This window comes from Bactrocera neohumeralis, chromosome 5, assembly GCF_024586455.1.
Source record: "Bactrocera neohumeralis isolate Rockhampton chromosome 5, APGP_CSIRO_Bneo_wtdbg2-racon-allhic-juicebox.fasta_v2, whole genome shotgun sequence".
Taxonomy (NCBI): domain Eukaryota; kingdom Metazoa; phylum Arthropoda; class Insecta; order Diptera; family Tephritidae; genus Bactrocera; species Bactrocera neohumeralis.
The window spans coordinates 26,221,341-26,237,118 of NC_065922.1; the positions used below are offsets into that span (position 1 = coordinate 26,221,341).

Genomic DNA, 15,778 nt, shown 5'->3' on the forward strand with positions numbered 1-15,778 from the left:
TTTTCACTGAATTTTATTGGCGGTAAAGCTTAGCATTGTCTTTGGAAAAGCTATTTATTTAATTTAAAAAATAAAAATAAAATTAACATGAGTTCTGTGAGACCACAAAACAGTATTAAATTATATTAATCTTGTATTGAACATATTAGCTTTAAATTTTGGCTTTCATTTCATATATTTCTATGTTAAGTCAATTATTATATCATAAATTGCTTCAGAAATAGGTTCAAGGCATATTTACATAGAATTATCTAAACTTCTCTAAGGAATCCCATTCGAACTCCGAATTTCTTACAAAAAATGCCTACAAAAATTTTTGAAATGAAACAATAATTAATATTGTAAGTGCAATGCGCCTTTTAACTTTCAGATTAAAAAAATATACACAAATCATTTCCTTTCTTAACCACACCTGCTAACCTCGTTCCTTAACCAATGATTTCAATGATAAAAAATATTAAAAAACTTTAATTTATTTTCAATATGTATGCTTCTTTACAACAATCAGTCTTAGTTGAAAGAAACATTAATATAGAACATTAAAGCAACAACAGCTTAGCTCAATGAGTTGCTTGCCCAATTTAACGCCTTAACCATTTAAAACAATGTCTCTATATAGCCGCTCTTCCACCATATCCCTTTAAATTTATGTTTCTTTTTGCAAATAAATTTTATTACTGACACACTCAACTAACCTATTTTACAGCAAATTAAAGGCAAAAATAACTCAGTTGAGGTTTTTAAATCACTTAACGGCTTGACACTCCCAATTACGGGACTTATATATAGTAGATATGCACACAATATAAGGCAAAATTACAAATACATACATGCATCTATAAGCGCTACTGTTATGCACAATCGTTTAAATAACCTAGCAGAGAAATTAACCGGTTGTGAACTATTTCATAACTAGTTTACACCACAAGTTCATATGGTCGGCAGACTGTCACTTTTTCTTATAAAAGGACCGTGAATTGGGTGCACTAAATTTGTTATGAAACTTGTAGGACGCGAAAGGAAACATCGGAGTTCTAAAAAGATATTTATATAAATGATTAGCGTGATCGAGCTGAATCGAGCTGAATCGATTTAGTAATGTTCTTCTGACTGTATACTCAAGGTAGTCCATTTTTGTAGAGGTCGATCTGAAATTTTGCAAACTTTCTTTTTTCCCATAGAAGCTACACATTTCTCGGGACCGTCGATGTCGAACAATTATAGCATACATCTTATAAATTGATTGATCACAGTCAAGCTCTTGTGTGGAAAACTTTTTTATTTGACGAGGTATCATAACGAATGGCATGGATTATTTCCCAAAGCAACGAAATATTCTCCGACCACTATAGCATATACAAGTTAAAAAATTGTTTTCTGGGAGCTATGCTCTTTATTGAATTCCGCTTAAGAACTAAAACTTACAATTAATTATACTTAACTCTAGACCTATGTTTGCCGCTGCAATGGGTATGGAGCTGCTGACGCTGCGCTTCCCACGAGTTGCCACTACACGTGTCGCACTCTCAGCGATATAGTGGTGTCATATTATATTGCTTTGTATCATATGATATTAATGCATCATATGATACTTTTTAAATGTATGGGGTGCTAACTTACATAGCTGCCATACACAATGAACGATCAAAATCAAGTGGTTGCATCGACAATTTTTAATTAACTCAGGATGTTTTCAATAGTATCACGAAATTTGTCTTGGTCCAATGTCCTAGGTAACGCTAAAATCTCCGAAGATTTTTTCAATTCGGATCACTATACTATATACCATAGCTGTCGTAAAAACTGCCTTCTAATTATAAACCAGTATTTTTACTCACTAATTTAATATCTCGCTACAGGGTTGTATTTGCTTTTGCATATAGATATAGTAAGCGTATGTGTAGATAACTGACCCTACAATATTTATTCTGACATTTATTTGATTACGTTACATAGCACAAAGTCGGTGCACACACAGCGTATTGACAATGAAGTGGTCGGCTTGACTTTAGTATTGTCCATGGACTTATGTATATAAGGATAATACACAAATATGTAAAGTTAGGCGCACATAACTGCATAGCTGTGTACAGTTATTTAACACATAATAATATAGAAATTGATTGCATACACTCGTACGTATATACATATGTACATATGTATATATAATTACTGTATATGTTCAAGTAAACACTAAATAACTGCTGCGGCGAAATTTTAATTAATGAAGTAAATTTGTTGGTTTGCTTTATGTGCACTCAAATGTATATATGTTTGTTTGTGCATATTGGTATGTAATAAAGTCAATAATTTACGAAATGATATGTAATAAAAGCCATGTCAATGCATGAAACCGAATTTTATTTTGCGTTCATTAGATTGTTAGTAACTCTTTTAGGTAGCCGAATTCATGTTCGAAACAGATTTAATTTTAGATTCATATTCACATTTACAGACATTCATTTTTTAGAATTTATTTAGATATTTATGTTTTCAGTTCCACATTCACCTTCAAATTTATTAACTCTTTAGAATTTTTTTTAATATGACTATTTATGTTTTAGCTGTTTCTCATGTTCATATTCTTATGTTCACTTACTTTTACTTATAAGCATAATACTAATATTTACTATTTATGCACTAACTATGCTTCAAATTCATATTTTAAGTAGAGTATTTCAAGAAATTCTTATGATAATTTGTGTGAACTTTCATACCGTAATAAGTTTTTTTTTAAAATATTCATACTCGGACTCATACTCATACTTATTATAATTTTTGCAAATTTTTTAAATTATATTTGTATATACTCATACTCAAAGCGGTAATCATACTTCTACACATACCCATATTTATATTCATATTCATATTTATTACCTTATAAGTGTATATAATTTTTCAAAAAAAAAGTTTTCTTTTTAATTGTCAATTTTTTCATATTTTCTATGTATAGCATTCATACCCACATTCATACTAATTATTTAAACACATACACACTCACAGTACTTTTTCTAAGATAAATCAATGGCATTTTCGCATTAAAACTCTACTCGGAAGTTTTCATTTCCAATTGCACTTAGAATACTTCGAAATCTTTTAAATACATGCACACATTTTTATATAAATACAGTTAGATATATACCTACATGCATACGCTTAGTTGCATGACTACTCTTATTGCTTAGCATGCATAAGCAGTTCAAGGTTTCACTGGGGCGACGTCTGCGTCAGCATCTGCAGTGGCATCCACAGCAGTAACCTTGTAGACTAGATACTAAAGCTTTTGTTGTTGTCTTATTCGCTTTTCCCAGTTGACTTTTGATTATTGGTGACGAAGTTGTATATATAATAAAGTACGGAGTTGAAGTGAAGTAAGCTCGGGCTACAACAGCTTTTAATTTGCTTTCTTCTTTTTCTTCTTCTTCTTCTTCTTCTTCTGTACTGGCGTAGCAGCAGGCGCTTCTTCTTTTTGCTTTTTGGCACCAATCCGAGATACCAAGTGCAGCCGGGTCCTTCTTCACCAGATCTCTCCAATGAAGTGGCGGTCTTTCTCTTCCTTATCTATCCTTATCTATCCTTTCCTCTCGTTTCCTATCCTTTTTTCTCTGATCTTTTCCTGGCCTATATAGTCCTTTCTTAATCTGTACTATACTTTACCTTCGTATTAGATATCAAGCCCTCATTCAAATTGGGAAATCCTGCTGAATTAGTTAGAAAACAATTTTGAGTTTTAGAGATTAATAACCAAAACTCCATAAAACTACTTTCGAAATAATTCACAGTCATATCCTGCCCAACAAATTCATATATGACATCCACATGATACGAGTCCCTCAATTTACTGCGAAGGCATATTCTTTTCAGCTATAAATTCCTCTCTACCCCAACCACAGCTTAACACCAGCAGAAATTTTGCCAAAAATCTCTTCCACTAAAAATAGTTGAAGGTCAACAAAAATACCAACACCCACCCACACGAATACAAGCACGCACACATGCACATCACACACAGTGTTTAGGAATTTTCGTAATGATGCTATCACTCTGCACTCGCCTGGAAAATTTATTGTTTATGGCCATGGTATTCAATTCACTGGAAAATTCTAACTAATTTACTGAGCTCGCATTGCGACCAAACTAAAATGAAAATGTGAAAAGTTATTAGCTCAAAATGTAACGGTCACAACAGTGCGTTAAGCTAAAAGTTTGCCAAAATCTGGGTGTGTGAGTTCCGGCGTATTTAATGAATTTGCATCAGAAAGAACTCAACTGAATTTTCACATGCGTTTGAGTCCTATTAAATAGTGTGACACTGCCGATGCTGAACTAGTGTATCTATTAAAAATTCTTGAAAAGTTTTGCCCTTCTTTGTAGAGTTTTTATTTTCTCATAAATATTGACTTTTCATTTAATTCAGTTTGTTCTAAATATGAAATATTTATTTTAGTGTTATCTAAATACGATATATCTATTTCAAATATTAACCAAAATACATCACCATCATCTTTTTTCTAGTGTCAATAGCCGATATGCACTCAACTCATTAAACAAAAGGCGGGTTTTCACACTTTAGTTCACTCAATCAAACCAAAAATTTTACAGCTGATTTAAAAAGCATATACTGTCTCACACCTGCAGGTGTTCACGTGTATGTGGATGTGTTCAAATTGCCAAAATATTACTCAATACTGCTCCACCGCCTTTCCAAAAGAGCACTCTCGAGACACCTGAAGTTTTAGTTTTAGTTTTGTCGAGTAAAAAGATCTTAATCTTAATAAATATATTGCATTCAGTTAAAAGAGGAATAAATAGACCGACTTTGCTCATTTTCGGAACCTACGCTCTTTATTCCAAACAAAAGGTAAAATGCTTTAAATACGGAAATTTCATTAAAACCTATTGTTCGCAAGTAACTTCCCGCTCTTTATCAATAGTTGGGTCCAGCAGTTAGTGCTGATTGATTTTGATATTTTCAAAACCGTCATAAATTAACTCAGATATTTGAAAAAGAAGCTGTGTTTTCACATTAGCGACTTTTGGTTGTGCGATTATATCTGATTTTTTGCCAAATGATCATCATTTGCGGGATGTGTAGATTTTCCTCCTTCATTCAAAGGCTCACTCTTCTTTCAATCGGCGGCTGAAGCACATCGGGAACTCCAAAAAGTTATCGAAAGTGAAACTGCGTGCTTTGATTGAGCGTTTAAAATATTAATGAACGTTCGCGTGAATGAAAGCCAAAAATCTTCGAAAACGATGAATTGGAGACGTTGATCGATGAGGATTCGTGTCAGTTGCAAAAAGAACTTGCTTCAGTGTTGGGAGTCACACGTCAAGCTATTTCAAGCGATTTAAAGGCGCTGGAAATGACACAAAAACAAAAAAAAATATTCTGCTGCATGACAACGCTCGGCCTCACGTTGCCCAACCCGTTTAAACAAAGCTGAAAACGCTTAAATGAGAAGTCCTACCTCACGAGCTATATTCTCTAGATATTGCACTGTCCGATTATTATTTGTTGTGTTCGGTGAGATATGATCAGGCTCAGAAGCAGTTCTACTAGCAAAATCGCATTGAAAAATGACTTAATTATTGAATATCATCACAAGATGAACAGTTTTGCCACGATGACATTCGAGCTTTGCCAGAAAGACTAGCGATGGAGAACACTTCGATTAATTCATTTGTAACCATTTTCTTACAATGAAACCTCATTTTCATTGAAAACAACAGCCAGAACTTAGTTGCGCACATAAAATATTTTTTACTTTTATTTATTAAGTCACTTATAACTCTGAAACAAAACACTTATATGACATGAGTGTCAAGACCTTTTTTGTTAGAACTTTGCTTCCGCCGTTTTTTTTTTTGTAAATTTAATTGTATAAAAACGGTTACAAAAATGTTATTCAAAATATTGGCCGTCGCTAGCTACTACTTTTGACCATCTTTCTGGCAGCATGCGTATTCCTTGACGAAAGAACTCCTCATCTTTCGAGTCGATCCAAGTATCAATCCAATTTTTGACTTCTTAATAAGAACTGAGGTGCTCGTTAGCTATACCGTGTGCCATCGATCGGAACAAGTGGTAGGCAGATGGAGCAACGTCTGGAGAATACGGCGGGTGGGGTAAGATCTCCCATTTCAGCGTCTCCAAATATTTTTTGATCACCTTTGCGACGTGAGGCCGAGCATTGCATGCTGGCGAATGACTTTATCGTATCTTTCTTCGTACTGTGGCCGTTTTTCTTTTAGTGCTCGGCTCAAACGCATCAATTGCGTTCGGTATCGATCTCCTGTGATGGTTTCACTTGGCTTAAGCAGCTCATAATATATCACCCCCAGCTGGTCCCACCAAATGCAGAGCATGACCTTGGCGCCGTGAATGTTCGGTTTTGCCGTCGACGTGGAGGCATGTCCAGGCTTTCCCCGTGACTTTCTTCGCTTAGGATTATCATAATGGACCTATTTTTCGCCGCCAGTTACAATGCGATGTAAAAATCCCTTTCGGTTGTGCCTTTGAAGCAGCTGTTTACATGCAAAGAAGCGCCGTTCGACATCTCTTAGTTTCAAGTCGTAAGGAACCCAGTTCCCTTGTTTCTGAATCATCCCCATGACTTTGAGGCGTTTTGATACGGCTTACTGTGTCACTTGCAACGATTCGGCCAATTTCTCTTGGGTTTGAAACGCATCTTGGTCGAGTAATGCTTTCAATTCAGCATCTTTGAAAATCCTCTCTCTTCCACCACCATGTCGGTCTTCGACTTCATAATCACCATTGTTAAAACGTTGAAACCATTCGCGACATGTTCTTTCACTTAGAAAGAACGTATCCGAAAGCATTCGATGAGCCTCAGCCGCACTTTTCTTGGAATTAAAAAAGAAAAGCAAAATTTCCCGCAAATGTCGAGAATTCGGCTCAAAAAGTGACATTTTCAGTTGAGAATAAATTTTGGATACAAACAGATTTCTACAAATATTTTGTTGGGTTAGTGTTGACACAAATGTCCAAGATCGATATAAAACGATTTAATCGAAGAGTACTTGACCCTAGAGACATCTATTGGAAAACGGCGAAAGCAAAGGTGTAGACCTAATAATTTCCCACAACTGCTCGATAAACTCAGCTATTTATTATTTTTTTTTAATTTGTGAAAAACGCGGAAAATCAAAGTACTTAAATCAAAATTAAGGACTCAATTTATCCATAATTTTTTTTTTTTTGAAAAAAAAAAATATAAAATTTTAGTTTTTCCGCGAAGAAATAGAAAGAACAAGTATTAAATGAAACACCATAGTCAATATGCATATTTTAATAATTGAACAAACCAACAGTTAAATCAAGGAAAGATCTGTCAGACATCTAAATTTACATTTCGTTATTTAAAATGCAAAACAACCTATCATCGAAAAAAACCGAAAAACGCTGTCAGATATAAAAACCAATATATAACATTTTTATAACAAAATCTGAAATTTTGTTTCAATGAGTGTACGATAACCAATATATAACCATTTTATAACCAAAACTTAAATTTTTGTCAAGTTGAGTGGTTTCTATGATAGTTTTTCTTCGCCTCTAAACTTATGGAAAGTAAAGTCACACATTTTAGGTGACAATACATAATCTTATAAAATTCATGATTATTTTAATCGTTGTGAGAACAAAATTATTAATTTTTAATTAGCAATAACTTTACTTATACTAATAAAGTATATATTATTAATTGATTTTTTTAACTGTTTTCTTTATAGGTAAGTGTGGCACATTTCAAATCGCATTTAAAGAAGTTAATACACTGGAAATACGTATGTATAAATATTACAAATTTAGCTTTAAAAACTAATAAGTTATATTAAACGGTTGCTTCGGTAAGCAGCCTTGAAATTGAAAATCAAATATGCAAGAATCACTTGTGCTCTATTTTATTTAAAAAATACCAGTTTTACGCAATTTGTCTTATACAATCTAAATCCATTCTGCTTAAGCTAAAATAAGTCTCTCATTCGTCTGCTCTTAATGTGCTCCAAGTTTCAATAAAATTCTTATTTAGTTGAAACAGAGAGATGAAAGGTTTGACATTATTTTAAATATAGAACCCTTTTGAATGAAGCAAAGATAGAGTTCGAAAAGTTTTTAAGTAGCATTAAAAGTCATTGAGAAACTCTGTTGTTGTGTAGCAGTGTTCCATCTTCAGAACCTACAGACTCGATATTAATTGCCGGAGTATGCCGGAGAATGATGGGATAACTTTTTAGTTCTCAATTATCTCAGCATTAACTTCTTGGCAACATCTCTCTCTCTGCCTACTTCTTCCGTGCGGAGCCTTTATGATATGAGGACCCCTCGCAATGAAGGGTTCAGGTCCTAGCATATTAGTGAATTATACGGAGCGGGCGACCTTTGTATATACCTTTGTGACCAGGAACTAATATAAGGTGCACTCGGCTAAGTTGCGCTAGACTATTCAGCCCTTGTCTACATTCCTGCACCAATAGCGATTTGATCTCATAGGTAGAAATTGCTTTAAGTGCCGTTTTACTGTAGCTAAGTATGGTGAAAAATACTCGGAAATCTTGCTATAGGTATGGTGAATTTGGTGCGTGGTCCTGCGACTCCTGCATCAATTTCCTCCGACGTTTACGAGCCCTCGATCTACCACTTTATTGCATTATCATTAAGCAGTAGCTCGAGAGTGGAATCATTCCATTCAGCATTGCTGCTGAAGGTAACCTTAAACTTCTTGGTGAAGAGAATCCTTGACTTGCAGCCCATGATTTACCAGCTAGTCGATTGCACACCATTACACCACATAGCCAAGTCAACATGCTGCTTCCACGACAGTGTGGAATCCAGCGTGAGACCGAGATATTTGCCTGTTAGTCATCTCTACCTCTCTGACCACAAGGTTTAGGTTCCTAAAGCCTAGCGGAGACCTACGTCTCGTAAACGGGACTATGGTCGTCTTTGAGGAGCTGATGTTCAGCTCAACCTCACTGCACCATTTTTTAGTCAGGTTTAAACCTCTTTGTATTAAGTCGCAAAGAGTCTCCTCGAATTTGCTTCTGGCTATAATGACAATGCCATCCGCATATCCTTGCCAGCGTATCCCATAGTCATTTAGCAAAACTTTTAGGTTGTCCACAACAAGGCTTCATAACAATGGGGATAGCACGCCACTCTATGGGAACCTCTTGTAGTGCCAAGACGAATTCTGGTATCCCAGCGGCGCTGCCACATTCCTTTTCTCCAGTGTCCTGGCTACGCTCTTGTGAGACGTATTGCCAAAAGCACCTTTGATGTCTAGGAAGGCGGATAATTGCACATACAGGGACTTAAGTTTAAACGATGAGTTTGTATGGTATTTATACGCTATAGTGGTCCCATATCTCAAAAACTGAGAAACTACACTTTCTCCTCCGTTCAAGGACTTCAAAAAATTTCAAAATATAAACAGGAAAGGTATTCCAATGTTAATAAAAACAAAATTGAATTGCACCAATTGATAAGTTGCTGTAGAATTTATACACATTTCTTTCCATATCTAACAATAACCAGGTGAACATATTTATATTGCGCTCAAGCATACTTAGTAGCTTACTTACATAAAATAATCATCTGCTAAATATACCCGAAACATATATAAGTCTGCTATATATATACCTATATTCAAAGTATATAATTACTAGAGTCTTAATCACTATATTTGCAAGCAACAAATTTGCATAGATAACGAAGTCTTCGTCTAGACTCCATACAAATCAGGCTAATAGCTTCTTAATGACCTCACCTTTTCGAATTTCACTCACTCACTCAGCCTAGGAGATACGACACCCGGTTGATGTATATAAAATGGCAAACGCGACATTGAGTAGCGAAAACATTTCGCGGTGTTCACTTCGACTGTTGCAAGTAAAAATCATGAATTGTCGCATTTTCTATGGCAAGCTGCTAGTCGTCATAGCTCTCTTGGTTGCCGAAACCGTACAGAGTGACGATGACGCCGCAACCAAGCCGACGACTCTCGAACTAGTGCCCACGCCACGCATACTCAGTGGTTCAGATGCGCTGCCGGGTCAATTTCCTTACGTTGTATCGGTGCGCGTAGGTGGACAACACAGCTGCGGTGGCACCATTATTTCGCAGAAAAGTGTCCTAACTGCAGCACACTGCGTTTACAGGTAAAATACTCTTCAAATATAACGATTTTGTGGATATTTATAATCTATAAATCTATTCAGCCTACTACCACACTTCCTAACGGTGCAGGCCGGTTCGGTGAATCGCAGTGATGGCGGCGTTGTTGTCAATGTCACACAAGTACTTTCACATCCCAATTTTTTGGATTACAACAACGACATTGCTATACTGAAACTTGAAACAGCGTTACCATACAACAATCTCATACAACCAATTCCGGTGGCTACCAATGATGTGCCCGATGATGTGGGCGTTAATATTGCCGGTTGGGGACGTTCGGGTGAACATAACGTGCAGCCCGAAATCTTAAAATACAGTCGTGCGCTGCGCACGATAAGTAATGAGGAATGTGCCCGTGAAATGGCACCGGTTAGTCCGTCTATACTGTGCTTGGCCAAGAACTCGGGCAATGGCATTTGTGGTGGTGATGCTGGTGGGCCCGCCGTTTACAAGGGTGTACTGGTTGGCATTGCGAGCTATCATCTAACGATTTGCGGTGCCAATACACCAGATGGTTACACCAAGGTGTCCTATTATAAGGATTGGATCGCTGAAAACTCTTGCTCGGGAGTTAAAATGTGAAAAATCCGCTAATTTTATACTAACAAAAGATATGTGAATATAAAAGTGACGGCAATAAAGCAAATTAATATGTATATATATATATATATATAATGTAGTAGATGATAATATTAAGTTCAGCGTTAGTTACAACTGGAGTTCTACTTCTCCATTCCACACGACTGAAGACTGTGGTCTTTGCGTCGTGCAGATGCTTTTTTCATATTAAATTTGAGCAGCCGCGACTTCGACTTCTTTGCTGATTTCAGTCAAGCGACATACTCGTTAAGCTATCTAGAGTCTCTGAGAGTATGGCCCATCCGGCGCAGTTTTCTTATTACATCTCAGCTTAATCTTGACGTCGCTTGTGATGAGTTCGTGATCGCTTCTTATGTCTACTCCCTGTCAATCCTACTTACACAACTCGATGAGCCTTTCGCCTTTGTTGTTATAAGATATGCAACCGTAAACGACAACAGTCCGCCTTATTCCTGGGGAAGAAAGTCGCCACGAATATAGCTCTTAATGTGGTTATTAGCTGTGCTCGGACTGATTCTTGGTAGCGCAGTCAGCTTCTTCTATTGAAGCGCAAGATAACACCGCAGGATGTTTAGGTGCGTGTACCTCTTGCTTCACAGCCGGGCCAAGATTAGGCTGTCCGATATTAGCTGCCAACAAAGCAGTGTTGCGCTTATATTTGGTCATTGTGATGCGAACGGCAGATTTGTGATTCTTCTCGCGGCGCAGTACTGTTTTACTACACGCTGGCGGCATACTTTCCCCGCTGCCTTTCCACTTCATTTCAGTTACGCCAAATATTTCAATTCTGTAGAACATGATCGGCATTTCGAGTTGGGCTTTTCTGGCTGCTTCCTTAAGCCTTCTCACATCGGATTGAAAAGAGTATAATATGCTGCCACCTCTTTAGAAAATGTAATTTATTAAGTAGATTAAATTATTAAGATATAACTCAATGATAAAAATACTTAAGGTGGCTTGAAGTTAAAAATTATTTTTGGTAAGTGTTACCAGATGTTTAGAATTTTTATAGAATATATAGAGGACTCGAAAAAGTTTTTTCATATTTCGAACCGAACTTCAATTTTAATGAAGCAAATATGTACCATTTTGATCGACCACTTTATTCCGCTAGAGACATTATTCCATCAGTATAAAACTATTTCTATTTCTCGGTGAAAAACTGCGACAAGTAATCAAGTAATTTTCACAGGCTTCTCTTGAAGCCAACTTTACTGCAATAAGAGAGTTCTGTATTGACCGACACAAATGGTAGTCCGATGGTGCAAGATCAAGGCTATGTGGTGGATGCATCAAAACTTCCCAGCCAAACTCTCCCAGTTTTTGCCGATTTATCAAAGATATGTGTGGTGTAGCGTTGTCCTGAGGGAAGATCAAACTCTTTTTGTTGATCAGTTCTGGCCGTTTTTTCGATTGCTTGCTTCAATCTCATCAGTTGTTGACAGTAAAATGTAGAATCAATCGTTCGACCAGGTTGGAACAGCTCATAGTGGATGATTCCTTTCAATCCCACCAAACACTCAGCATAACCTTTCGAGGCGTCAATCCTAGCTTTACGACCATTTGTTGAGCTTCAGCACGCTTGGGTCATGATCTTTTTCGCACATTATTGTCGTATTTGATCCACTTTTCGTCTCCTCTTACCATTCGCTTCAGAAATGGTTCGATTTCATTTCGTTTCAGCATTCGCTCCATTAAATTTTTCACAGACAATTCTTGTCGTATCCAAACGTCGAGCTTCTTTTTGTAGCCAGCCTTTTTCAAATGGTTCAAACCCGTTTGATGATGAATGTTAAGTTCCTTAGCGATGTCATGGCTGCTTATGTGACGGTCCTGGTCAATATTTTCCATAATTTCATCGACTTTTCAACGATAGAAGTGCATCTTTCACAAATATTTCCAGAACGGAAGCGAGCGAACTGTTGTTATGCTCCACGAATTGATACAGGATCGTCTCCGTAAACTTTACAAATTTCATTGGCTGTAACTTTTTTTCAACTTCCCCGAATTTAGTTTTTTTTTTGGTTAAATGAGGCTTAAAATCTCGCCTTTCCAACACTATATGGCATAACACAATGAAATTCGTAGCACTGGAGATATACGACTGCAACGACTGCAATATAAAAGAAATAAAAATGGAAATTCGGCTTGAATTTTTGTCATTGACAAAGCCTCAATCTCCGAAAACATGTTCACAGCAGATCACTACAGCATAAGGCTGCCACAATCATGTCAAGTCTTTGTATGGAAAACCTTTTTGTTTGACAAGATTTATTAACAAAATTTTGAACAAAATATTTCTGGAAATAGCGGTATAATCCCTAACCGAATTGTTCAGATCGGGCCATTATAGCATATAGCTGCCGTAGAAACCGATCGATAAAAACAAGATAAAGATCTTTTTATACCCTTTCATGCTATTAAAACAGAAGTTAAAATTTTTGCTTGTTATTGTTTGTTTTAGTTTTAAATTTGATAGTGACTAATACTACTAAAGACTTTAAGTAAAGCTTCACAACTTACTAACTTCTCATAATTAAAGTTTTATTGATTTATGTAAAAATGTCTTTTTTCACATTTATAGCAGGCCATATTTTCTTAGAAAATTTAAAACAAAAATTCTACTCTGTGGCTATGTGTGCATTCAGGCAAAATGTTCTAAGCGTTTTAACCTTTCGGTCGGCACCTTCATCATCATTAATTTGCAGTGCAGTGGCTGCAGCGTAGGGCTCCAAGTCAAGCATTTCAGTTTACATAATAACAAGTTGCATTGCAGCCTCGTAGTGTAATGCTTAGTAAATATGTACATTGTACATATGTATGAACATTTTTGTGATATGCTTGCATATAAGCAGGAGAATACGTCAGTGAAGCACTCATACGCACCGGTGTACTGCGCTGCCTCCACCACAGCTTCTCAACAGCGTATTTGTTTTTGTGACTGCACTATGTGCTCACTGCGATTCAGTTTACTCTTTTCAAGCAGCGCAGAAGAAGCACACAAACATACGAGGAAAAAACAATAACAATGAAAAAAAAATTACGTGAAAAACTCAAACCATGCGGTGAGCAATAGATGCCGCTTTTCAGAAGCAATCTTGTGCATTTTCTCGTTACCCTAAATCTTCGTGCGAACTTTTACATTTTTTTTCCTTTACTTTTTAAGTTTCTTCTCAGCCACTTTCACTCTGACTTTGACTTTCGCTTTCATTATGCGCTTCAGTGTTATTTATTGCGCTTTCAGCGTGCCCTTTTTCGTTTGCCTTTTATTTTTACACTTTGCGTTATTATTATTTTCATCAGCTTTTCATGCTCATCTACTCGAGCTTCATTGAAAGCTTTTTGTGCTCTCAGCTGGTTACTATGGTGGCAGCTTCCAAACTTTTTCATATTCTTTTACCTACACTCCTTCGGCAAAGCATTGAGCTTACACGACCAAAAAGCTGTTTTGCAGACTTGCTGCAATCGATTCGCGCGCCATCTGTGCGTAATTATTCGCAGCATCACTTGTTGTTTTTGGAGAGAAAGCTGGAGGGAAACATCGCACTGAAGCAATTTTAAGTTCCACATTGCTACTTCCAGAACTTTGACAAATGCATGTAAATGTAACTGTTAATACCACTGCGTGAGTGGTGTGTTCTCCACCGGTACTATTTTTCTTTTTCCTGTTCCTCTGCATAAAACTTTCCACTCAATGTAGTAAAACAGATCTTTGCGAATTTTATTTCTAATTTTTTTATTTATAAAAGTAATAAGGTATGCTTCGCACTACAAAGAGATCGGCTTTCTTTTATATGAAATAATTTCTCACTTCCGCATATTTTTTAAGATATATTTCAATGCCAATGCCAGCATTGCCCTAACCAAGAAAATTAAAAGTTTTCAGTGAATTTATCTGCGAAACGCAAATTTCTAAAATATTTAAAAGTGCAGACCTAGCAAGGAGAATAAAATAAATTTAATTTAAAGAATTTAGCCGAAACTGAAAACAAATGATCTGAGCCGAAAATGTGTGCATATGTATATATTATACATCCATATGTATCTACGTGATATATGCTGTATGAAAGGCAATTCGTAAATGAATTATTTCATTTGAAGCCATTGATGAATGACAAATTCTTAAATATGTAGAAGATTTCGATTATTTTTTAAGAGCAGGCGTATTAAGCCTCATATATTTTATACAGCGGAGTCCTAATATAGCAGTTATATTTGATTTATAAGTCGTCTAGACTAGATTTTGTTCATGCTTTTTATATTTTGGAACGCATTTAATCGATTTTTTTCAATAAAAAATAATCGATAATTTTACATCTCGTCCTAATAATACTTATACTTAAACAAAAAAATGCCACAACATGTTGCATAGATATCTTATGATTTTTTTGGAAAATTTTACTTAATTTAAAAATGTCTTCAGCTCATTACTTAGTTATTTTGAGTTTGTATAATTTTAGTTCTTATTTTGCGATAAACATTTTATAACAAAAAAATATACCATTAATTTAATCTCTATAATTATTTTCAAATATTCCTAATCTCGTTTGTTGTTTTTCATAACTGTACTTTCTTTTAATCAATATTTTTCGATGAAAGTTAATCGATAAATTTGTATTTCATAGTTTTAATAATAACTGTTTTGGAACTTTCTGGAAAAATTTAAGTTGATAATTTTCGATAAAAATCAAGTCGTCCCAAACTCGATTTTGTTTCGGATTTTTAAATTTTTCATTATGAATTATCAATATTTTTCGATAAATATTAATCGGTGGTTTTATGTTTACTCCATGTAATCCTTACACTTATATCAAAAACTGGCCTAATATGATCCATTTAATTTGCGATTTTTAATATAAATTTAGTCGATATGTTTCCTTTTTTAATTTTTTCGATCATATTTTATCGATAATTCTCTATGACATACGCCGTTTATTTTGCATTTCATTTTCCAAATTGTAGTCGTTATGTCTGGGT

General features: G+C 35.6%; 2 protein-coding genes across 12 annotated transcripts in view; both read left to right on the forward strand.

Annotated features, from left to right (window-relative positions):
- Positions 1-15,778, forward strand: part of LOC126759233 (potassium voltage-gated channel protein Shaker) — a 462,565-nt gene that overhangs the window by 299,913 nt on the left and 146,874 nt on the right. The gene's annotated exons all lie outside the window — the stretch shown is intronic.
- LOC126759234 (serine protease SP24D-like) lies at positions 9,870-10,865 on the forward strand. The gene is made up of 2 exons (XM_050473954.1): positions 9,870-10,182; positions 10,243-10,865. The coding sequence occupies exons 1-2, from the start codon at positions 9,923-9,925 to the stop codon at positions 10,781-10,783; spliced, it is 801 nt and encodes a 266-aa protein (XP_050329911.1). The 5' UTR covers positions 9,870-9,922; the 3' UTR covers positions 10,784-10,865.

Bases quoted from the DNA above. Each gene is read 5' to 3' on its own strand.
- LOC126759234 (XM_050473954.1), top strand. From the start codon at position 9,923: ATGAATTGTCGCATTTTCTATGGCAAGCTGCTAGTCGTCATAGCTCTC. The intron at 10,183-10,242 runs GTAAAATACTCT...AAATCTATTCAG, and splicing joins GCAGCACACTGCGTTTACAG to CCTACTACCACACTTCCTAA.